Source organism: Myotis myotis, unplaced genomic scaffold (genome assembly GCF_014108235.1).
Source record: "Myotis myotis isolate mMyoMyo1 unplaced genomic scaffold, mMyoMyo1.p scaffold_m19_p_1, whole genome shotgun sequence".
NCBI classification, from domain to species: Eukaryota; Metazoa; Chordata; class Mammalia; order Chiroptera; family Vespertilionidae; genus Myotis; species Myotis myotis.
Window position 1 is genome coordinate 173,197,463 of NW_023416313.1, and position 25,020 is coordinate 173,222,482.

Below are 25,020 nucleotides of genomic sequence, written 5' to 3' on the forward strand. Positions count from 1 at the left end.
TTTTTCTTCCTTATATATTTTTTTTATTCTGGGATTTATTTACCTTCTATGGCTGTCACTGGAGCTGAGAGCCAGCTTTAGCTCTGAGACAGGCTCCAGCTTGAGGCCTCGGCTGCTGAAAGCAGGTTATCTAGGCTATGTTTAGCTTCTATAATTGAAACTCTGTTGCCATCACTGGCACTCTAAGCTCTGAGCCCGCTGGAATCTGGGGTTTCTTTCACTTCTATAATTGCAACATTGTTGCAAACGGAGCTCAGAGCTGGGCTGCTGCAGGCCGGGAACATTGCCTTCCTCCGTCACTGGAACAAGCAAGCTGCCTGGCTGCCTGCCGCCATCTTGATTGGCAGTTAATTTGCATATCCTGCTGATTAGCCAATGGGAAGCATTCGGCGGTTAGCCAATGGGAAGGGTGTCGGGGTTATGGTCAATTTGCATGTTTCTCTTTTATTAGATAGGATAGAGTGAGCCAGATGTTTATTTTTGGCACTTTGTTTTAAGGAAATATAGGCTGCCTGTTGGGTTAGTGACTTGGGTGCCAATGAATGCTTTTTTCCCTTTTTATTGTATAAAATTTTTCCACGTGCTACTTATAAAGTTGCGCTTTGTAACCTCCTGGGGTATTTACTGTAAAGATTCCCACCCTGGATACAAGAAACCAAGATGGCGGCATAGGTAAACACCTGAAATTGCAGCCTCGCACAACCACTTCAAAAATACAACTAAAAGACAAAACGGACATCATCCAGAACCACTGGAAGGCTGGCTGAGTGGAAATTCTACAACTAGAAGGAAAGAGAAAAGCACAGAGACTCAGAGGAGGTGCGGAAGTAAAGTGCAGAGGTACAGAGGAGCACGCAGAAAGGGCTGGCAACTGAGGATGCAGTTGTCTTTTTCAATCAGGAGGGAGTCACGCTCTGAACTCCAGTTCCGGGAGAGTCTCTGGGGACCCAGACTCATACAGGGAGAAACTGGACTGTCTGGCATTGGGCGGAACTTGAGGGCAGCTTTCTCTCGGGTGCTTGCAGCGATTACCCCGGGACACTGAGACCCGGGGCCTCTTAGGGAAAGACTGAGGATCAGCCATAGCTGTTTGCTCCACCCTGTTGATTCCCTGAGACCCCACTCAACCCAAGCTGTGCACAGAGGCTTTTGCATATGAAAGGCCTGGCCCTTAGAGATCTAAAATTACCTAACAAACTGAAGCTGGGTCAGAGAGACCCAGAACATCCAAAAGAAGGCCCAAGGCCCCACAGCAGCTTGCATTGCTTCATAGCTGGGCCTCATCTGGGCACCTCCAAACCTCAAACAAACAAGAGGAATCTGCAGATCTCTCCACAGCTCCTGCTGGGTAGCCTCAGGCAGAGGCTAAATTAGCACCTCCTTAGAGATCCAAGAGCCAGTGTACCCAGTGGTCAGAGTGGGACCATCCAGATTACAACTCCTCAGATCCATAAGGGACACTCAGGGGGCAGACTCAGTGAGCACCAAAGCCCCACTGAAGCAAGTCTTGCCCCAGAAGGGTGTCTCCAGCACAAAAGTTCTCCCACCATAGACACAGCTTCATTCTCACAGCCAGTTGGCCTGGAGGTCAATTCCTCCCAGTGATACCAACAACAATCAAGGCTTAACTACAACAAGACTGTGCACACAGCCCACAAAGGGGTGCACCAAGAGTGTCCACCTCAGGTAATTGGGGAGGCTGAGCCACTGGGCCCTATAGGACACCTAGCACAGAAAGCCACTCTATCAACACAGGGAAGCAGCCAAAATGCGGAGACAAAGAAACAGGTCACAAATGACAGAAATGGAGGAAAGCAAACTACTGGATATAGAGTTCAAAACCACGGTTATAAGGTTTTTCTAGAAACCGCCGGTAAATTTAGTGAGACCCTCGATAAATCTAGTGAGACCCTCGAGGATATGTAAAAGGACCAACTAGAAATTAAGCATGCACTGACAGAAATAAAGAATATTATACAGAGGTCCAACAGCAGACTAGAGGATCGCAAAAATCAAGTCAAAGATTTGAAATAGGAAGAAGCAAAAAACACCCAACTGGAAAAACAAAAAGAAAAATGAATCCAAAAATACGAAGATAGTGTAAGGAGCCTCTGGGATAACTTCAAGCATACCAACATCCGAATTATAGGGGTGCCAGAAGAAGAGAGATAGCAAGATATTGAAAACCTATTTGAAGAAATAATGACAGAAAACTTCCCCTACCTGGTGAAAGAAATAGACTTACAAGTCCAGGAAGCGCAGAGAACCCCAAACAAAAGGAATCCAAAGAGAACCACACCAAGACACATCATAATTAAAATGCCAAGAGCAAAAGACAAAGAGAGAATCTTAAAAGTAGCAAGAGAAAAACAGTTAGTTACCTACAAGGAAGTACCCATAAGACTGTCAGCTGATTTCTCAATAGAAACTATGCGGGCCAGGAGGGAGTGGCAAGAAATATTCAAAGTGATGAATAGCAAGAACCTACAATCAAGATTACTTTACCCAGCAAAGCTATCATTCAGAATTGAAGGTCAGATAAAGAGCTCCACAGGTAAGAAAAAGCTAAAGGAGTTCATCACCACCAAACCAGTATTATATGAAATGCTGAAAGGTATCCTTTAAGAAGAGGAAGAAGAAGAAAAAGGTGAAGATAAAAATTATGAACAACAAATACATATCAACAAGTGAATCTAAAAATCAAGTGAATAAATAATCAGATGAACAGAATAAACTGGTGAATATAATAGAATCAGGGGCATAGAAAGGGAGTGGACTGACAATTCTCAGGGGAAAATGGCTTTCAGGGTGCGGGAAGAGACTGGACAAAAATTGTACACCTGTGGATGAGGACAGGGGTGGGGGTAAGGCAGAAGGTGGGGTGGGAATCGGGTAGAGAGGAGCTATGGGTGGAGAAAGGAACAACTGTAATAATCTGAACAATAAAAATTTTTTAAAAACCAAAAAACAAAACAACATCATACAAAATGAGAAGAAAAAAAAAGATTCCCACCCTGACTTTAAATGGGTTTCATTCTTAAACAACTCCATGTCTTTCATATCATCTCTGACCCAGGAAAAGACCATGCTTGTTTTATTCCCATTTTTACAGTTTTCAAATATAAATTATACTTTACATCAGCTTTCTTCTGCTTTCTCTCTGTTTAATAGTAAACACTTCTGAAAAATCCTGAATTTGACCCATTTTTTGTGAAAATATTAGAAAGCTGTACTTATCATCCATATTTTTTTTTTACAATAAATAAGTTCTAAATTTTAAATTTTACAGGTAGTAAAATTAAAATACCAAGTAAGGCTGAGTAGGCATATGAAAGTGTTCATGTTTCCATTTATACTAATCATTTGTGTCTTAGAAAGAAATATACTTTCTCTGTGTAGTTATTTCTTGGAAATAGATATAAACATCCAAGGGTAAATTGTACCATAATTGGTGCTGAAGTTGCAGTTGTAACCACACATTGTTAAAGGAAACTGGTTTCTCAGTGTGATGTGGACACTAAATTTATGTCTCTGTTAAGGAATTAGGTTATGAAAATCACCTCCTGCACGGAATACCCCTCTGCAAATGAAACTGAGATAAATGATGTAAAGTGCCTAGTGTAGAGTCTAGACATAGTAATTGGTACTTAAGAAATGTTAATTCCCTTTCCTCACATATGCTTATTGGTTTGTTGTTTTCTTTCTTATTTCACTTTGCTTGCCGACATCTTTCCAAATTTATGGAATATGTATTTCAGAATATATCATTTCATTAGGACCTATTCTGCACTGGAACCAGTTGTGAAGAATGAACCCCCATTCCTATATTCACTTGCTTACTCCTAAATATTGGAAAACAAGAGAGGCAGTAGGAGGAAAAATTATTTCCTGTTCATTTGAAGTCTGATTTTTTCTAATACAAATGCTGATGAAATATACTGTTTTTTATGTGCAGATCCTTTGCAAGCAAAGAAAGTTAGAAAGGTGCCTCCTGGTTTGCCTTCTTCTGTAAGTACCCATTTTTGTTGACTTTGTGGTAATCAAACTGATTTCAGATATTCAGTATTTGCTGGGTATAAGGATATATTCCACTGGTGTCATTAAGCACACTTCACACAATCAGTTTGCTGCTTAACGGAACCATGCATTGAGATAAATCTGCATTTAATGTTAGGTTTTTAGATTTCTCTGCAATGATTTGTAGCTTACTCATAGGCTTTTACTCCATGTCCCTGTCATTTGAATTCCCCTCTTGGGAAGAGGACTAGGCCAGTAGCTGTCAAAGAAGATCTCCTGTACAGGTCTTTTGATGTTTAATTAGTCATTATGTTGCTGAACAGGAGGACAGACAGAGATTAATAGCTGAGAATCTTAGAAATTTACATTTGTAATAATCCCAGTGGAGCTAAAGACATTAAGATTCGGAGGACATGTTCGGCTCAGCTTGCCTCAGTAGGACTGAGGTTATTAATATGCATAAATCACCAAGTCAGATGTTCATTGTGAAGCCCTTGTGGATTTTAAAGCCTTCATTAAGCCTTTCCTAACTTCAGCCTAGCATCAGGAAAGCTTTCAAGCAACTAGTTTGTTGATCCCTCTTTGCTCCAAAATGTATCCTTTGAGAATTAAGAGTGTTCATGAAGGAGGTTGGAAAGATTTGGTGAACAATTATTAATGGTCATGATAATCTAATGCTGTAGGGGTGTTTATGCTATTAAATGTACTTTATTCTTTTAAAGAGTAAAAGTATTTGTAAATTAACCTACATCATAAATCCACCTACAATTTAAAAATCCCTGGTGTGAGGAGGGAAGATATTTTTTCCTTTCCCTTTGCTTAAAGCAAATGGGGAGTGGGGCCTCAATCCAAAAGCCTGGTAGGGTACATCTCTTTGTTGTGTAAATGGATGTTGGGCTTTTATTTGGCAGTACTTAACACATGGGCGCAGGTGCTGCTGGATGAGTCACCGCTCATCGAAGTATACGCAGAATGGAATATCCGGCTTGGCAAGTCGTAATCTAGAAGGAGCAGCATGGATTTGAGCTTTTCATTTTTTATTGAGGCTGAAGTAGAGATATCATCTTTTGGTTGTTTGCTTTCCTTCTTTCCTGTGTTCTTCCCCCGCCTTCTCTTCCATGTGATACATGAAAACTCAAATTTGAAATCCTCTTTGAAAATCAGTTCCAGATGGATCTGAGTTTTATGCAGTCTAGGGCAGCTGTGCTCTGAACCTGCAGCCTACCTGTAAGGTTGGGTTGCAGCTGCAGGCATTCTTAAAAGCTTTTGCTTGCGTAAGCACTTGGGCCACTAGAGGCTGAATAGCTGCTTGATAAACAAAATGAACACAATGCCTCAAATCATTATTCCCGAAGACAGAAATTTTTTTTTCAGCAGCAGCTAAAAATAGTTGGGCAATTTACATTTTAACAGTTGTGTACTATGCAGGGATAGGTGGTTCAACCATAGAACACATGATTTCTGCTAGATTAACAGAAATCATATTTAAAACTGACAGAATTGCTAAAACATGTAACTGCAATTTTCTTGTAATTTATTGTTATAATTCTATAAAAATGGTAAGAGTTAAATTACGTATCAATATTTAGTGGAACTACACAGGTAAGGAAAAAAATCACATTAATACATGCAGAATTCTTTTTTCTGCTTGCATCCCAGTTTTATTTATTTTTATTTTATTTTATTTTTTTATTTTATTTTATTGCTTAAAGTATTACAAAGGATATTACATATGTGTCCATTTCCCCCCCCCCCCCCCGCCCTAGACAGTCCCCTAGCCTTCCCTATCCCCCAGTGTCTTATGTCCATTGGTTATGCTTATATGCATGCATACAAGTCCTTTGGTTGATCTCTTACCCCCCTACCTCCTGCCCCCCAACCCTCCCCGGCCTTCCCGCTGCAACTGGGATGCAAGCAGAAAAAACAAAAGCAGAGTCGGGGTTATTTTTGTCTAATCCATTTGTGCTATAGATAATTTAATCAAATGTACTGTTATTTAAGAAAGAATATCAATTATTAAAATAAAATATACAAATAGGCAGAATATATAAATAATTTCATTAATTATTCTCAGCTGATCTACAAAATAAACATTTGCTTTCAGTATAAAAGAGTAATAATAATAAATTTTGAACACATTTAAGTTAAGGTGTCAAAAGCAACTATGCTTAAAAAACTCTACAATAAAGAATTATAGAATTAAAATCTAAATATCAGTTACTTAAACAAACAAACAAAAAAATACATGCAGAATTCATCTATTTCTTCTTAGTGTGAGATCAGTTTTAAGAAACAATTTCTTTTTAGTGTTTCATAGTTCTTTCATTTTTAAGCCAAAAGGGCAAAATGGATAGAACAGGCTGGAAGGAGAATAGACACTGGATGTCGCTAGCATTCCCAATGACAACAGCATTCACCATATTGTCTCAGGTGTTCGGGAGTAGCCTCAGAGATGGAGAAATTCTGACAAAACCTTGATTCCTTTGAGAACCATTAGGAAATTTCAAAAGTCAAGCCTATTTATATATTGTATTACTAGTTACCGTACTAGGGATTTATTTGATAGTTTTACAGAACAGAATAGAATTCAGTATTTTTAGTTCTGTATTTAACATCAACTTCAAACCTGATCATACGACTTTGAAACTATGCTGAAAATAGTATTTACACATATTGAATGCTATCGTTAGGATATATAAATAATAAATGCATTTTAATTAATTGAAAGTATATTTTAGATTGGATTCTATGTTGAAATCTCAAGTTTTTAAAATAAATATATTTTTAAAATCTTTGAAAACAGATACCTTGGTAAATAATACCAAAATATACACTTCTGAGAACACTTACAGTTAATACTATTTACCTTTTCAGTGTCTAAAACAGTGGGATTTAAAGTCATGGCTTTCTATTTGAATGTTTTTCCTGAAATATATGTAATTTAACTGTGTGAATTATTTTTTAAATGGGTATAAAAATGAAAATGGGCTATGTATATTTTGTTTCATGATCATTTAGATATTATACTTCCCAAACTAAACTAGAAACTTGACAGTAACATCTCAGATTTTAAGGTTTGCTGCTTATCCACTCTATCTTTAATCTGTAAAATACATGTTAGCTTTACTAAAGACTCTGTGAAAGAGTTAGTGTTAGGGGATCTCTGAGCATTTCCCAATGTGGTGACAGAAATTGTCCAAGTCCCAGAGAATGTTAAAATCGCAAGTTCCATTCTTGGGCCAATGTGAGTCATTGTCTAATTTATATTGTGGCCAGGCAGTATTAAAATAAAAGATAAGGCGCTTTGTCAGGTCCTCTGTGGAGAAGCCAAGTGTGTTAAGATGATGGAGGATCCTGGGCAAGTCCAGAAAGGAAAGTTACTGGTCTTAGCAAATGGAATGTGGTTAAAGTGAAAGGGAATATCGGTTACAAAATGATCTAAAGGTCAGTTTCCCAGGAGAGGTATCGATTCAATTGTTTGATCAGACCTAACAGTACCACTCATAAAAAATAAATAATAGGGTAACTTACTACATGCAAGGCATTGATAAACTACATAATCTGACCATAGAGCATTGGTTAGAGGCCCTTTCTTTTTGTAAGCCATGGTATTATATTATTTAGGCATTATAAATACAGACCTCAGTTCCTCTATTTCTCTCTGCAGAACAGCTGTATGGTAACTTCTGTCTGTGGATGAAGGTCCAATAAGGGTGTGTTGACATTATTAAAGCAGTATGTAAAATTAGGAGATTGATGTCTGCTCAAATCTACTGGCTCAGTTATTGATTGGTTGGTTGTATGACCAATCATAACGTTATCCCTTAGGAAGCTTGGAGTGGGAAATCTGAAGTTCTTTCAGAAAATGCTAATTATAAGGGTTTTAAAACTGATATGCTCAGTACATAACCAGAAAATCACCTGGGCTAGGTGGCTCCTTAGATTGGAGTGTCATCCTGTACACCAAAAGGTTGTGGATTTGATCCCTAGTTGGGGTGCATACGGGAGGCAGCTAATCAATGTTTCTCTCTTACATAGATGTTTCTTTTTCTCTCTTTCTTTCTCTCTCTCTCTCTCTCCCAACCCTCTTCTCTAAAAAAATCTATTAACATATCCTAGGATGAGGATTTATTTTTTTTAAGGCATGTGGGGATCGTTTTCTTCCAACTGATGAAGAAATGATGTTCTTAAGCACATTTAATTTTCTACTGGCTTCTCTAGACAGGTTGAAGTATTGAATAAGTTAGACCTTTATAGCAAAAACAGTAGAATGATGGTTAGATATTGAGAATGCAAACATACATCCTTCAGGGAAGTTACTATCTGAGAAACAAGCAGTCAGTGAATTAATTGCATTGCAATGAGGCAAGTAAAGGTGTATACCAAGTGTTCTGGAAACATGGCTTGTGAAAAGGGCATAGAGATGTGAAAAAATAAACATGTGCTCAGGCCACATCTAGAAGTACAGCATTACTGGATTCTGTACCAAGTACAACCTTTGTACTTTTCCTATAGCAGATACATTCTCCCATTCCAAAAGAGGATTAGTGAATACATAAGACCAGTCAAGATATGAAAGGGGATAAACACTCATGGCAGTCTACCTGGATAAAGGCCTAAAGTATGCTTATGGCCAATAGATCATAGAGGCATTTGTGATTAGTAAGGTTACTTGCGAGTCTCTCCAAAGGCATGGGCAGTACTTTGACTTTGTGGGGTGTTTTCCTTTAGGATTCCTGAATCTCCTCTCCCCTTCGCTAACCACCAACTCTAGTCTTTGTTCTTTGTATACTAGCTGTTTTTCATCTGTATCAGGTTTAAGATATAACAGTTAAGGAAATTTTGAAGCACTGAGTAGGGATTGTAGGCAGTTGTGTTTTTTTCCTTAGTAATTTGTGAAAAATTGAAACATTTGCAATATATTTGTTAGCATCCTTTACAGACTCAGTGTCACTCTGTTAGAAGTGCAGGAATTACCAGGTGAGGATTTGTAGCCACTATCCTTTGTCATCTCAATGTTTAGTCTTGGCCACATAAATCTATGATAACTAATATCCTCTTCTTACAAATAAAGAAATTCAGACTTAGAGATACTCAGAAACTTGCCGAAGATCACACGTAGAGCCAGTGACAACCTAACAGTGTCAAAGACCATTTTCTTTTTATTTGAATGCTACTATGTATTATGTATCTTGTTTTACTCATAAAATATCATGTTTAGTATATTGAATTTAAAACATAGTTTATTCTTTCAATTATGTTTTTGTTGGTCAAATTTATTTTTAATTGGTTTTGTTGTTTAAGGACCTATCACCAAGGGTTGATTTAGAAAAAGCACAGACTTCCATATAAGCAGATGATGGATTTTATCGGGCCTCAGCTGCTTTTTATTTTATAACCTTGAAGACATTGCTTTCAAATTATCTGAATACCAAGTTCCTATTTGTAAAAGGAGAAATTAATGCCCATTTCAAATGGTAGTTTGAGGGCATTATGTGCTAGGTGTAGAATAGACACTCAGTAACTGTTCTTTATTTTTGCTAGTTCCTACCACTACAGTGTGAAATTTAAAGAAACTTTAGCATTTCATATTTACAAAATTTTGTTGAAAAGCAAGGAAAAATTTGAAAATATAAGGAAGGATAAATTGAAGCTGCTATTGTTGTTTAAAAGCATTCAATTTCAGAAAAGAAACCTGTGAAAGGAAGGAAAATGTATTGAGTCAAATTCTGCTGCCTAGAATTTATACTAATTATTTTTGTTTTCTAAACTATCAAAGTCTATGTTTTTTTTCTTTCTCTTTTTTTAAATCATTGGTTGAACATCCTGTGAGCCTCTGAAGCATTTCTCAGATGGAGAGAAGTATCTTTGCTTTTTATTCTTTATTTCTTAATTTGGTATTAGTATTTCCAAACATATATCTATTTTTAAAATATGCTACAGAAGATGCAGAATTCTGAAGTAAAAAAGAAGCGAGACACTTTTCAGATTTTTATCACCTGAAAGTTAACACTATCTAGGTGTTAGAATGCCTTTAGACAAATTTCTGAAGTTATATTCTGGTTCAATAGCTTTTTCAAATCCTACCTGTGCATCAAAATGGCATGTTTCACTCATTTGAAAATAACTAGTTTGCAGTCCCATACGTAGGCTGTTAACAGAATCTATTTGTTTCTTTATCAAATGTTATTCTGTCCTTTGTTCTGTTTTTAAGTGTGTATATATTTGCACACAAAAGCCATTACAGTTTATCAGCTCAAAGTGTATTTTACCATCCCAGCCATCAAGAAAAATATATTTTTCTAACTCTCCCCCTTTCCCCCTATTACTTTACTATTTTGAGATGAATCAAAGCAGCTTAGATTCCACCTTTTCTTGCTTTGCTACAGACAGGTACAGAGGTCTATATCCTTTGGATTGGTAATTGACTACAGTTTAAGAAATGATGCTTTCCGTTTTCCCAAAAAATTTATTTAGTTGGAAATGGCTTTTTAAAAAATTTATTGATTTTTAGAGAGAGAGAGAGAAGAAGGGAGGAGGTGGGGGAGGAGAGAGAGAAATCTATTTGTTGTTACACTTATTTATGCATTTACTAGAGGCCCAGTGCATGAAATTCATGCACGGGGGTGGGGATTGTCCCTCAGCCCTGCCTGTGCCCTCTCACAGGCCCTGGAGATCGGGCCTAAGCCGGCAATCAGACATCCCTCTTGCTGTCTGGGGCTCTCACAGTTCAGGACCCCTTGCTCCTTACTGCCCGCCTGCAGTGGAGGCGGGAGAGGCTCACGCCACCACCGCTGCACTAGCCAGCCATGAGCCCGGCTTTTCTGGCTCAGCGGCGCTCCCCCTGTGGGAGTGCACTGATCACCAGGGGGCAGCTCCTGCATTGAGTGTCTGCTCCCTGGTGGTCAGTGCACATTATAGCGACGGGTCATTCCCAGTCATTCTGCTGTTAGGGTCAATTTGTATATTTCCCTTTTATTATATACTAGTAGCCCGGTGCATGAAATTTGTGCACTGGCGGGGGGGTTGTCCCTCAGCCTGGCCTGAACCCTCTCCAATCTGGGACCCCTCAGGGGATGTCCTGCCCTCCCCCATCTGTCCCCCCTGTTGGCCTGCTTGCCCCTGACTGCCCCCCTTGCCGGCCTGCTCACCCCCACCTGCCCCCCTGCCAGCCTGCTCACCCCCAACTGCCCCCTCGCCGTCCTGATTGCCCCCAACTGCCCCCTACTGCCAGCCTGCTTGCCCCCAACTGGCCCCCAGCTTGCCTGCTCGCCCCCAACTGCCCTCCTCTCCTGGCCTGATCGCCCCTAACCACCTCTGCCTAGGCCCTGCCACCACAGCTTTGTCTGGTAGGACGTCCAGAAGGTCTCCTGGTCTAATTAGCATATTACCCTTTTATTAGTATAGACTAGTAGGATTCTTTTTTAAAATATTTTTTTATTGATTTTTTTTTACAGAGAGGAAGGGAGAAGGAGAGGGATAGAGAGTTCGAAACATTGATGAGGGAGAAACCTCGATTCAGCTGCCTCCTGCACACCCTCCACTGGGGATGTGCCCGCAACCAAGGTACATGCCCTTGACCGGAATCGAACCTGGGACCCTTCAGTTTGTAGGCTGATGCTCTATCCACTGAGCCAAACCAGTCAGGGCAAGATTGCCAGTTTTGATACTGGAGTTGGGGGCACAGAGTTCCCTTGTGAGTTCTGGTCCTACGAAGTTTGAAGAATACATTTGCAGACTAAAAAATTTTAAATAAAAATCTTAGTGATTGCACAATAAACAGTATTTATTCTCAGCTCCATCTTCAGTAGAACTTCATGAATGAACCCTTTAGTTCTTAAACATAAGTTGGAATAGGTTTTTGCTTAGCTCCTATGGCAGACAAAAATAGAGGATACACAACAACTGTAGGTACTTTAGAGTTTCTTATCTCTGGCTGTTAGATAAGCTGTCTCTATTTGAAGGCTACCATGATATAAAATTTCCAAAATGGTCAATTCTTTCTCTGAACTTATAGGTCAGACTAGCAGAAAAATTTTAATATATAAAAGGAATGGTTCTAAAATTCATTCCAAATTTATATTCAATTTGGTCAGTGAGTGAAAGATTTTCTTTATACATAAGTAAGAAGAAACTGCCACTGTTTATGCTGACAGTAACTACTATTCAGAACAGTGCCAGATTGTATCATTGCAGATAATAAGATTTTTATTCATAGTTATAAGATGTTCATTTTTGTGATAAGCCAGTGATGTCTTTGATCTAGTTCAAGTAAAAAAGCAGAAGGAAAAGTGACCAGTGAGTCCTATGTATCCAATTGTTTGTACTGATGTGAAGTGGTTGTAGAGTGATAATTGTTATTTTCTGACCTCTTTTTAAAGAAGAAAGAACAGGGCTGAATTTCAGAGCTGGCTTTTAAGGTTTATTGAACTCATCAGCTGCTAGTTTTTCAACTTGTTGAGACTTCACAAACCAAATATATGGATGTTTCCCTCTCAAGTCAATGTTTCTTTCCCTCTCCTTTCCTCTCTCTCTAAAAAAAATCAATAAAATATCTTTAAAAATTTAATAAAGAAATATTACTGTCGGGAGGTAGAAGAGGCTAAAGGAGATAAATAGAAAGGAAAAGAGACTTGACTTTGGGTGGTGAACACACAGTACAATATACAGATGATGTATTATAAAATTGTACATGTGAAACTTACATAATTTTATTAACCAATGTCACCCCAATAAATGCAATAAAAAAATTTTTTTAAAGAGTGCTGGCTATCTGAACCAGTAAGGAAAAGGTGTGTGTGTGTGTGTGTGTGTGTGTGTGTGTGTGTGTGTACGTGTACATGTACATGTACATGTGCGTGTGTGTAACTTGTATGGTTTTTAAAGTGTATGTGGTTGAATTCTGTAAATGCTTTTTAGAGTTTAAGCCCATCCTCAGGGTTTTCAACATAAACAGAAATGTGAAGTTTTTTGTTTTTGTTTTTCCAAATGAAATTTAGGTTTATTTTTTCAAGTAAAAGGGAAGAAGGAATAAATTAAGAAATTTTAAATTTTATTACTGGGTATGTTTGGGGCTCTGGATTTCATTCAAAGTTAAGGAAGGCATTTACATCCTGAGTAATGTGCTGACATAAAATTTGCCATCACTGATACTCCCTTTGTTTGATTTTACTTTGAAAAGTCATTTGTTATCCTATCTAATAAAAGAGAAAAATGGTAATTAGCGTACGACCGCTACCCTTCCCATTGGCTAACCAGGGTGATATGCAAATTAACTGCCAGCCAAGATGGCAGCCGGCAGCCAGGCAGTTTGAAACTAACATGAGGCTTGCTTGCTTCAGTGAGGGAGGAAACCAACGTTCCCCGCCTGCCTTGCCGGCCTCTGAGCCTGCAGTCTGAAACATTGTAACAAATATAGAAGCTAAACAAAACCCCCCAGAAACCTGCTTTCAGCGAGCCGGGATCTCAGAGCTAGAGTTATACATTGTTTCGATTATAGAACCCAAACAAACCAGATACCTTCTTTCAGCAGCAGAGGCCTCAGAGCTGGAGCCAGAGCTAAAGCTGGCCCAGAATAAAAAAAAAGAAAGAAAAAAAGGAGCAGTTGGGAGCTTCAGCCCTCAGCCCCTCTCCCAGACTGGCCAGGCACCCCAGTGGGGACCCTCACCCTGATCCAGGACACCCTTCAGGGCAAACCAGCCAGCCCCACCCATGCACCAGGCCTCTATTCTATATAGTAAAAGGATAATATGCCTCCCAGCACCGGGATCAGCAGAGCCACGAGGCCTCCCAGCACCGGGATCAGCATGACAGGGGGCAGCGCCCAAACCCCCTGATCGCCCTGCGGCTCTGTGTGTGACAGGGGGCGGGGCCACAACCTCCCTATCCACCTTGCTCTGTTCGTGGCAGGGGAAGGCGCCCCAACCTCCTGATCAGCCCTGCTCTGTGCCTGATACAGGGGAGCTCGCCAACCCCCTGATCGCCCTGCGGCTCTGTGTGTGACAGGGTGCGGCGCCCCAACCCCCTGATCGGCCCTGCTCTGTGTGTGACAGGGTGCGGCGCCCCAACCGCCCCCCCCCCCCCACGGGCCCTGCTCTGTGTGACAGGGTAGAGCCATAACCTCCCCATCGGCCCTGCCCTGAGTGTGACAGTGGTGGCGCCCCAACCCCCTGATTGGCCCTGCTCTGTGGGTGACAGGGAGGAGCTCCTCAACCCCTGATGGGCCCTGCTCTGTGCGTGACAGGGGGTGGCGCTGCAACCTCCCCATCGACCCTGCCTTGAGTGTGACGGGGCAATGCCCCAACCCCTCAATCGGCCCTACCCTGGGCGTGACTGAGGGTGGCATCGCAACCTCCCAATCCGCCCTGCTCTGTGCATGATAGGGGGCAGCGCCTCAACTCCCCAATCGGCCCTGCTCTGAGCCTGACCAGGGGCTGTACCTAAGGATTGGGCCTGCCCTCTGCCACCCGGGAGCAGGCCTAAGCCAGCAGGTCGTTATCTCCCGAGGGGTCCCAGACTCGAGAGGGCACAGGCCGGGCTGAGGGACTCCCCCTTCCCCCCGAGTGCACAAATTTTTGTGCACCGGACCTCTAGTACTTGTATAATATCTAATTTTGAGGAGTGTAATCTATATATATATATATATATAAAAGCCTAAGTGATCATTACTACCAGATGACCAGCCAGTAGCAATGACACACACTGACCACCAAGGGGCAGACGCTCACTGCAGGAGCTTCACCCTGGTGGTCAGGGTGCTCCCAGGGCCAACTTCCCATGACCGGCCAACTTCCCACGGTCCCTCCCCCCAGCCAGCTGGCCCTGATCGGCCCTGCTTGTTCCTCCCCCCTGGCTGGCCAGTGTCTCTCGGTCCTGGCCCAATTGGCCCTGATCGCCGGCCAGGCCTAGGAACCCCACTTGTGCAAAAATTCGTGCACCAGGCCTCTAGTATCCTATTTAATAAAAGGCTAATGTGCTAATTGTCCAGTGGTCAGTTCAATCAAAGTGTAAAATGCTAATGATATGCTAAGGCCGCTCAGACGCTCCAACTGGTAGGTTAGCTTGCTTCTTGGGTCTGGCTGATTGGGATTGAGCGAGTCAGGCCAAACATGCCCTGGAGCCCTCCCACAGTCCCTCCCCAGCTGGTCACCTCCCACAACACTCACCGACTCAGAGTCGTGCACCAGTGGGATCCCTCGGCCTGGCTGGCCCCCTCTCGCAATCCGGGACCCCTTGGGGGATGTAGGAGCCAGTTTGGGCCTGATCCGGCAGGCCAGACCAAGGGACCCCACCGGTGCATGAAATTCATGCACATTAAAAAGGAATTAATTAGAAGAAATAATTTAATATTGATATTTCCCTTTTCTCTATAATAGAAGTGTCAGAGATGAAAGAAAATTAGTAAAATGTATATGAAAATCTTCCTCCTGTCAGAGTCTGGGGCATGTCGTGGGATCTAGGGTCATGTCCCCGCCCACCTGCATGCACCTCGAAATCACGTGAGACCCAGACCTGGCCGGCCCCACCCCCATTGGGCGAGATCCAGACCCAGCCGGCCCCACCCCCATCAAGCCCCGCCAGGTGAGGGATGTAGCCTGAGGTCCCCCATCAAGCTCCAACAGGTGGGGGATATGACCTATGGCCTGAGGTCCCCCAGCCTGGCACCGGGGTCGGGGGCACGGCCTGAGGTCCCCTGGCCTAGCACCAGGGCAGGGAGCGCAGCCTGAGGTTTCCTGTCAAGCCCCACCAGGCGGGGGCGCAGCCTCAGGTCCCCTGCCCCGGCCCAGCACCACGCAGCCTCAGGTCCCTGCTGATTCCTTGTTAAGGCTTGTTACGGGAACTCGGTCTCTGCTGTGGGCGCAGCAGTTTGTGTTACGGGATCCCCCCTCTGCTGAGGGTACAGCCATCTTGTGTTTCAGAATCCCTGCTTCCACTGTGGGCACAGCAGCTGTCTTTGTTATGGTGTGATGGCTAATTTGCATATTCTCTCTTTATTAGATAGGATATTTACATCAAGAGTCACCACTCTTAACACATTGTTTGCGGGTAGTTTTTATCGCACGCTAACAGGTGGCGCGGGCCATTTTTGCTAATTTTTTGCGCAAATGGCAACGTTCAGTAAAATTACGATAACTTTAGTTTACGTATTTATACGTTACCCGCATTCTACCGCTAGTCTATAAAAAACGTATTAATATGTGTCCCGCGCTCTACTACAGTGGTAGAACGTATAAATATGTAAAACGTGTAAACACTTTTCCCGCGTACAATGTGTTAATATTGGGCAAACTATTAGCACATGATCACACTGCATGGCGCTTGGTAATTGGTTCTGTTGTCTCATGATGTGACTTTCTGCAGTAGTTTTTTTTTTTTTTTTTATATATTGATTTTTTTACAGAGAGGAAGGGAGAGGGATAGAGAGCCAGAAACATCGATCAGCTGCCTCCTGCACACTCCAACTGGGGATGTGCCTGCAACCAAGGTACATGCCCTTGACGGGAATCGAACCTGGGACCCTTCAGTCCGCAGGCTGACGCGCTATCCACTGAGCCAAACCATTTAGGGCTCTGCAGTAGTTTTAAGGCATGCTGGCTGATGTTACCATGTTCTGACCTGCACTAAGCCATGCCCAGCCATGTGCATTTGATTACTCAAGATGACCCGTGAACACACATTTACTAGACCTACTCATCATAAACTTAAAATTACAGTAGTGCATATAGTAAACTTTTCTGTGAAATTAAACTTTTCTTAATTAATTTTAATTACATAAACATGTCTCCATAAGTAAAAACAAGTAAACTAATTTGTCAACTTTTTTAACATATGCATTCAGAAACCCTCTACTATATAACAGACACCCCCTCACCTGAATTAGGCCATTATATCAAGGTTTTACTGTATCTGCAATAATGTTATTACATAACCCAATATATCTATAATTTTATTTTCAAAATTAATTTGATTCTAGAAATAATGTTGCTGTAAAATTTGCTAGAACCTGCTTATCTCTTTGTATAGCCTATATTTCTACTCTTCCTCAATGTGTTAGACCAGTGGACTGCAAACCGCGGCTTGCAAGCCACATGCGGCTCTTTGGCCCCTTGAGTGTGGCTTTTCCACAAAATACCATGTGTGGGCACGCACACACAGTGCAATTGAAACTTCGTGGCCCATCCACAGAAGTCGGTTTTCAGCTTGGGCGAGTCTATTTTGAAGAAATGGCGTTAGAAGAAGTGGGGGGTGTCGGTCGGGCGATGGGAGACACAGCACAGGCGGGCCTGGGATAAGCAGTGCGGGGGAGGTATACAAGTGTGGATGGGAGAGCTGGAAGGGGTCGACCTCAGCGAACGTACCTCAATCAGATTGACGTTTTTAGCAAAGGCCAGCTTAGGAGTACCCTAATTAAGTTAATAACAGTGTACCTGCCTATATAGTTTTAAGTTTAAAAAATTTGGCTCTCAAAAGAAATTTCAATCGTTGTACTGTTGATATTTGGCTCTGTTGACTAATGAGTTTGCTAACCACTGTGTTAGACCAAGAGTAAGCAAACTTTTTTGTAAAGGGTTTTGTAGTAAATAAATATGTTTGACCTTGTGGCCCAGCCAGTCTCTGTCACAACTGCTCAGCTGTGCATAAGAATGTTCAAATAGCCACAGATGATACATAAATAATGGGCCTGGCTGTATTCCAATGAAACTTTATTTAAAAAATAAAACACAAAAATTTTGCCCATAGCCATAATTTGCCAACCCCTACATTAAACTTAACGAACACAAGTATATGCCTAGAGTAGATATATTCTTACCTTATTCATAAATGTAGTTCCCATGAAAAACAGACCCAAAGAAAAACAAAATTAAATATTTTTAGGTGTGTTCCCTGGTGGGGTTTTTTTTGGGGGCCGGGGTGGGGGGGGGGGGAGGAATGAATACATTACTCAATATTCATTAGTCATTCATCATTTTCTTAAGGCCCTGAGCACTCGGCCAGAGCTTTAGACAGAAACTTTCCAAAACCATTGCAGTGGGGCCTTGACTTACGAGTGTCCCAACTAACAAGTTTTTCGAGATACGAGCCGTCTCTTGGCCGATTTTTTTGCTTTGAGTTCCGAGCTAAAATTCGGGTTATGAGCCAACTTCAGATACCCCACCGCTAGTTGGCGCAGCGAATGTCACAGTGAACGCCACATCAGCCCAGCATCACGTGTCTCACTCGTTCACTTTAAGATTTGACATATGAGTAATTTGAGTTACGAGCTCCGTCACGAAACGAATTAAACTTGTAAGTCAAGGCCCCACTGTATTTGCCTTATTCTTAAATGCACTTGACTGGGACAGTGGAAGAGCCTCAATGTGTAAAGTGGGTGCTCTAGCATTATAATTTTTCTAGGATTAAAATGTCACATTAGGTCAGGGGTCCTCAAACTACGGCCCACGAACCACATGCAAATACAAATATTGTATTTGTTCCCGTTTTGTTTTTTTACTTCAAAATAAGATATGTGCAGTGTGCATAGGAATTTGTTCATAGTTTTTTTAAACTATAGTCCGGCCCTCCAACGGTCTGAGGGACAGTGAACTGGCCCCCTGTTTAAAAAGTTTGAGGACCCTTGCATTAAGTAATAATATGCAGGATAGTTTATAACATTAAAAGTAAGCCCATGAATAGACATATTAGTAAATGTATATTTGAAATAATTGGGATTAAGTATTTAAATAATTTGACTTAAGTATAAATAGCCCTACTATAATTTTATATATATAGCTGGGCCAGGATGAAAGAGGGTGATTGATCACCGTCTTTTAACCTGGCCCAACTTTTTCATAGAACCCAAAACTAAAAGATAGCTCCTAGGAGCTTGAGAATCATTTCCAACCCAAGTATGATTGTGAAACTGATTCTGCTGAAATATCTGGCATGTTCCTCTCTAAACAAAACTTAAGAGAATCTTCACCTCCTGACTAGAAAATTCACTTTTTCTCTATAAATTTAAGTAATACTTATGGTTGCTATTTAGTTCCCTTTTTAGCTTTATGATGGCTAGTATTTTTTAAAATTAACACTTAATAATTAAGTAATAAAACTCAAGTTTTGTGACATGGGCTTGATAATCTTTTGAACTATAAAACTTGATATTATTTGAAATCAAGTTATCAGTATCTTTTCCAACATCACCAAAGATATTTATTAATTTCAGAAAATAGTAATATGAGAATTAGAAACTTTTTTACTAAAGTGGGCTTCATTTACTAGATTTCCAATGAGAGAAATGTGAATCCATTCTGTAAAAGTCAGTAAATATATGTTACATGTTTATTGTGAATAAAGAACTCTTTTAGGCTTTAAGAATTTAAGTATGAATAAAGCATGGCCCTTGTACCCTGTCTTCAAGATGCTTATAGTCAAAAGATAGCTTTGACCTTTGGAAAGAAGTAACTTCTAAGTATTTTTCTGTTGCATAATTGTTGCCCTGTGAGCACATAGTGGAGTATCCAGGAAATGCTTTTTGAATTAAATTAAAAGAATAAAAATAGGTACTATGAAGCTATCCTATCTAATAAAGAGTGAATATGCTAATAGACCCCCACGCTGTCGCAAAGATGATGGCACCCATGGCTAATAAGGAGGGAATATGTTAATTGACCATCCCACCCTCAAAGATGGTGGCACCCACAGCCAATAAGGAGGGAATATGCTAATTGCTGCCCCACCCTCAAAGATGGCAGCACCCGCAGCCAATAAGGAGGGAATATGCTAATTGACTGCCATGCCCTCAAAGATGGCAGCACCCACAGCCACAAGATGGTCAGCAGGAGCGGCCAGTTGTGGGCGACCAGGCCAGCAGGGGAGGGTAGTTAGGGGTAACCAGACTGGCAGGGGAGGACAGTTGAGGGTTACCAGGCCTGCAGGGGAGCATTTAGGTGTCGATCAGGCTGGCAGGGGAGTGGTTAGAGGGTGATCAGGCTGGCAGGCAGAAGCAGTTAGGGGCAATCAGGCAGGCAGGCAGGCAAGCAGTTGGGAGCCAGCAGTCCCGGATTGAGAGAGGGATGTGCCCCTTGGGTTCCCAGATTGGAGAGGGTGCAGGCTGGGCTGAGGGACACCCATCCCTCCAGTGCATGAATTTCGTGCATGGACCTCTAGTTATTTTATGTTATCTATAATAGGGAAGATCATCTGTTAAAGACTTCCTGCTGCACATTGTACTTTCAAGCTTCCTCCTTTTCTGACTGTTAAATCATCAAAAGTAAATTAACTTGTTTTCTTTGTATAAGAAGCTGAATTATTTGTTCTATTCCCCCACCCCCCACCTCAAGTATGCAGTTAATGTCTAGTCATACATAATAATGGGAGTAACTTTGAAAGGAATTGTAAATTATAGGTAATTCAGCCACTACTTTGTAGTGCACTAGGTTGACCTAGTTGCTAACATAAAACTAACATGTAATTCTCACATGAAAGAGGAGTATGGAAAACCAGAATATAGGAAACTTTTTCCTAAAGGAAAAAAAGTTACACTTTCATTGACAGAAAAGGGAAACCGTAGTTATCTTCCCATACTGAATTTCTCATACTAAAATTATCTTCAAGATTTTGATCATTTGTCACTGCCTGTTGTCCAAGCCACTGTTACCTCTTTCCTGAATTATGGCAGCATCTACCCAACTGCTCTCCCAGTTTCCCTCCAGTCTTTTTTTAACACAGGAAGATTCTTTTAAAATCTAACTCAGATGGTATCATTCTTAGGCTCAAAATCCTCCAGTAGTGTCTGTTATCACTGCAATCCCAAAATTCGTAACATGGCTTTCAAAACCCTTCTTATCTATCTACTGCTACCTCTCAGACTATATCTGTCACTAACTGACCCTTCTGGCCGTTCTGCCCTCTTTACTGCTCCTTACAGATAGCAAGCACTCTCCTGCCTCAGGGCCTTTGCATTTACTCTCTGCCAGAGCACACATCCCTTAGTAGCCACATAGCTAGTTTTATCACATACTTTTCTCTTTGATGACATATCATTTTATTACTGGGACTCTTATCTGACCATCCTACATAAAATGGCAACCATGCTCCCCCATCACTGCCCTTCTCCTTCCTCCTGCATTTTTCTCTATAACACATTATCACCTGATATACTATATAATTAGTTTATTATTTGTTTCACCCAGGAGAAATTTTAAGGCAGAGATTTTATGTTGCTTATTGCTTTAGTTGCAGCACCTAGTTGCATAATAGATACCCAGTGAACATTTGTTAAATAAATGAACAAACTCACATGATTAGCAATACAGTCATAGCTCTTTCTTCCTAGCTCAGTTGACTCAGAAAGTATAAAGAGCATCCTGTGTTATCTGAACTCAGCATCCTTCAGGGAGAACTACAGTGTATTTGAACCAATATAGATTCTATACAACTAATATAGATCTATATTATAAAACCTTTAGCATGCTTAAACTTTATAAAAGCATATTAGGGAAGGGGAAAAGCTCCAATTATTTCATCAGAAAAGTGAAAGTATTTTCAGTGGCTTAGATCACTGAAATTCTTCCCATTTACACACTGTAGTCTTACCCTCAGTTAGATATATTAGAACCAGGAAAACCTGCATTTGATTTTCCATGTGAAGTTTTATCATTTGATAGTTGTGTTCTTACAATTATATAGTCTTTATTCCAATTTCAACAGTAATAACACAGTCTGAACCTTTTTTTATGCATCGATCATTTAAGTCTGAAATGACCAGTGTCGGGACAACAGGTGTCCTCAAGATTCCATACCTATTGTACCCTGTAAACTTTCTAACCTACATATTCATTATAGCCACCTTTGTTTATAGTCTGCTTAACAATCTCTTTTACTGATCTACTAAATTATCCAGTCTAAAGGCACAAAGAAGCACATCACAGGCCCAACTTCTATACAGTGCAGGAGCCACAGCCTACTTAATTAAGATGGTCTCCCTATTGCCTCCTTAACTCTTCGTTGCTTGCTAAAAATATAACACAGGCATTCTCTGTAGAGGCTTACATGTTTATTTGAAGGATATGGCCAAAAATATTTTATTTTCCATATGATACTATGTTAAACATAATATGTTTGACTTGTAGATCAAATTGCACATTAGTGAGAAACAAAAGTTGTCAAATGAATTAAACAAGAGCAAAGTTCAGTAAGAGCTGTTACTTACCTCTTGATAAGATAGCAACCTTTTCCTCTTTATTTTCTCTCACTATTTTGTTCTAGACACTAGATAACTTTTTAAAAAGATTTTAGTTTTAAACAAAAGTATTAATAGGTAATTGAAGTATATTACTAACTCCTTATGAAAATACTTCATTTGCTAGTATAAATGTTATTAGAATACAAAGCATTTGGATTCTTATCTTAAAACTGAGAAGTTGTAATTATGTTTTTGGATTCTCTTTTGTATCAACCTTTCATGTGAGGCTTTAGGCTTTTAATTATGCCACTTGCAGAGATGATTATAAAAATACTAGAGGCCTGGTGCATGAAATTTGTGCATGGGTAGGGTCCCTAGGCCTGGCCAGCGATCAGGGCCAATCGGGCCTTCCATGTGCCGGCCCGGGCCTTCCTTCATTCCGTGCCACCCCCTGGTGATCATAGCTAGCGATCAAACTCCCAGTCGAACTCCCATGGGGACATTTTGCATATTAGCCTTTTCTATATATAGACTAGAGGCCCAGTGCACGAAATTCGTGCACGGGTAGGGTCCCTATGCCTAGCCAGAGATCAGGGCTGATCAGGTTCCCCGCCTCCCCACCACCTCCTTCCTTCGCCACCCATGTGCCGCCACCATGTGGTTCCCCCGCCTCCCTGCCTCCCCACCTCCTCCTTCCCTTGCTCTTTCAGCGCCCCACCGCCACTGCTGGTTGCCTGCCATGTTCTGTGCCGCCCCCTGGTGATCAGCACATGTCATAGCGAGCGATCAAACTCCCGGTCTCTCAGTAGAACTCCCGATAGGACACTTTGCATATTAGCCTTTTATATATGTACTAGAGGCCTGGTGCACAAAAATTTGTGCACTCGGGGGGGAGGGGGGGTCCCTTAGCCAGGCCTGTGCCCTCTCGCAGTCTGGGACCCGTCGGGAGATAACGACCTGCTGGCTTAGGCCTGCTCCCGGGTGGCAGAGGGCAGGCCTAATCCCTAGGTGCAGCCCCTGGTCGGGCTCAGAGCAGGGCGGATTGGGAGGTTGCGATGCCACCCTCAGTCACGCTCAGGGTAGGGCCGATTGGGGGGTTGGGGCACCGCCCCCTGTCACACTCAAGGCAGGGTCGATGGAGAGGTTGCGGCGCCACCCCCTGTCACGCACAGAGCAGGGCCCATCAGGGGGTTGGGGAGCTCCCCCCTGTCACGCACAGAGCAGGGCCCATCGGGGTTGGGGAGCTCCCCCCTGTCACGCACAGAGCAGGGCGGATCAGGGGGTTGGGGCGCCGCCTCTATCACCCACAGAGCAGGGCCGATCAGGGGGTTGGGGCGCCGCCACTGTCACACTCAGGGCAGGGCCGATGGGGAGGTTATGGCTCTACCCCATCACACACAGAGCAGGGCCCATGGGGTGGGGGGGTTGGGGCGCTGCACCCTGTCATACACAGAGCCACAGGGCGATCAGGAGGTTGGAGAGCTCCCCCCTATCAGGAACAGAGCAGGGCCGATCAGGGGGTTGGGGCGCCACCACTCTCACACTCAGGGCAGGGCCGATGGGGAGGTTATGGCTCTACCCCATCACACATAGAGCAGGGCCCGTGGGGTGGGGGTTTGGGGCACTGCCCTCTATCACCCACAGAGCAGGGCCGATCAGGGGGTTGGGGCGCCGCCACTCTCACACTCAGGGCAGGGCCAATGGGGAGGTTATGGCTCTACCCCATCACACACACAGCAGGGCCCGTGGAGTGGGGGGGTTGGGGCACCGCACCCTGTCACACACAGAGCCGCAGGGCGATTAGGAGGTTGGGGAGCTCCCCCCTATCAGGCACAGAGCAGGGCCAATCAGGGGGTTGGGGCGCCTTCCCCTGTCAGGAACAGAGCAGGGCCGATAGGGAGGTTGTGGCCCCGCCCCCTGTCACACACAAAGCCACAGGGCGATCAGGGGGTTTGGGCGCTGTCCCCTGTCATGCTGATCCCAGTGCCAGGAGACCTCGCGGCTCCGCTGATCCCGTAGCTGGGAGGCATATTACCCTTTTACTATATAGAATAGAGGCCTGGTGCATGGGTGGGGGCTGGCTGGTTTGCCCTGAAGGGTGTCCCGGATCAGGGTGGGGGTCCCCACTGGGGCAGCTGGTCACACACCCTTCAGGGTGGGGGTCCCCACTGGGGTGCCTGGCCAGTCTGGGTGAGGGGCTGAGGGCTGTTTTCAGGCTGGGACTGAAGCTCCCAACTGCTCCTTTTTTTCTTTTTTTTTCTTTTTTATTCTGAGCCAGCTTTAACTCTGAGGCTCCAGCTCTTAGGCCTCCACTCCTGAAAGCAGGTATCTGGTTTGTTTAGGTTCTACAATCGGAACTCTGTATCAACTCCAGGTCTGAGATCCCGGCTAGCTGAAAGCTGTTTCTGGGGTTTTGTTTAGCTTCTGTTTTTGTAACTATGTTTCAAACTGCCAGCTCAGAGGCCTGCAGCGGCAGGCAGGGAACGTTGGAGTCCTCCGTCACTGAAGCAAGCAAGCCTCATGTTAGTTTCAAGCTGCCTGGCTGCCGGCTGCCATCTTGGCTGTCAGTTAATTTGCATATCTCACTGATTAGCCAATGGGAAGGGTAGCAGTCGTATGCCAATTACCATGTTTCTCTTTTATTAGATAGGATAGAAGATAATTTAAGTTTGCTGTGGACACTAGCTATTATCTATGCTAGTGAGTCACAGCCTGGGTCTTCAAAAATAGTAATCTGAGATGTAAAATATTTCAGAATACCTATCATATTGTGTAGTTTATTGAAATAAAATTACCCATGCTAATTAAAACAACAAGTTTCTTATATTAGAATTGTTTCA

General features: G+C 42.5%; 1 protein-coding gene across 17 annotated transcripts in view; it reads left to right on the plus strand.

Annotated features, from left to right (window-relative positions):
- TCF12 (transcription factor 12) overlaps positions 1–25,020 on the plus strand; it is a 349,545-nt gene that overhangs the window by 260,541 nt on the left and 63,984 nt on the right. For all 17 annotated transcript variants that reach the window (XM_036302507.1, XM_036302496.1, XM_036302615.1 and 14 more), the window contains one exon: positions 3,956–4,008. In XM_036302507.1, the coding sequence (XP_036158400.1) occupies positions 3,956–4,008 (53 nt within the window). The remainder of the gene's footprint in view (positions 1–3,955; positions 4,009–25,020) is intronic.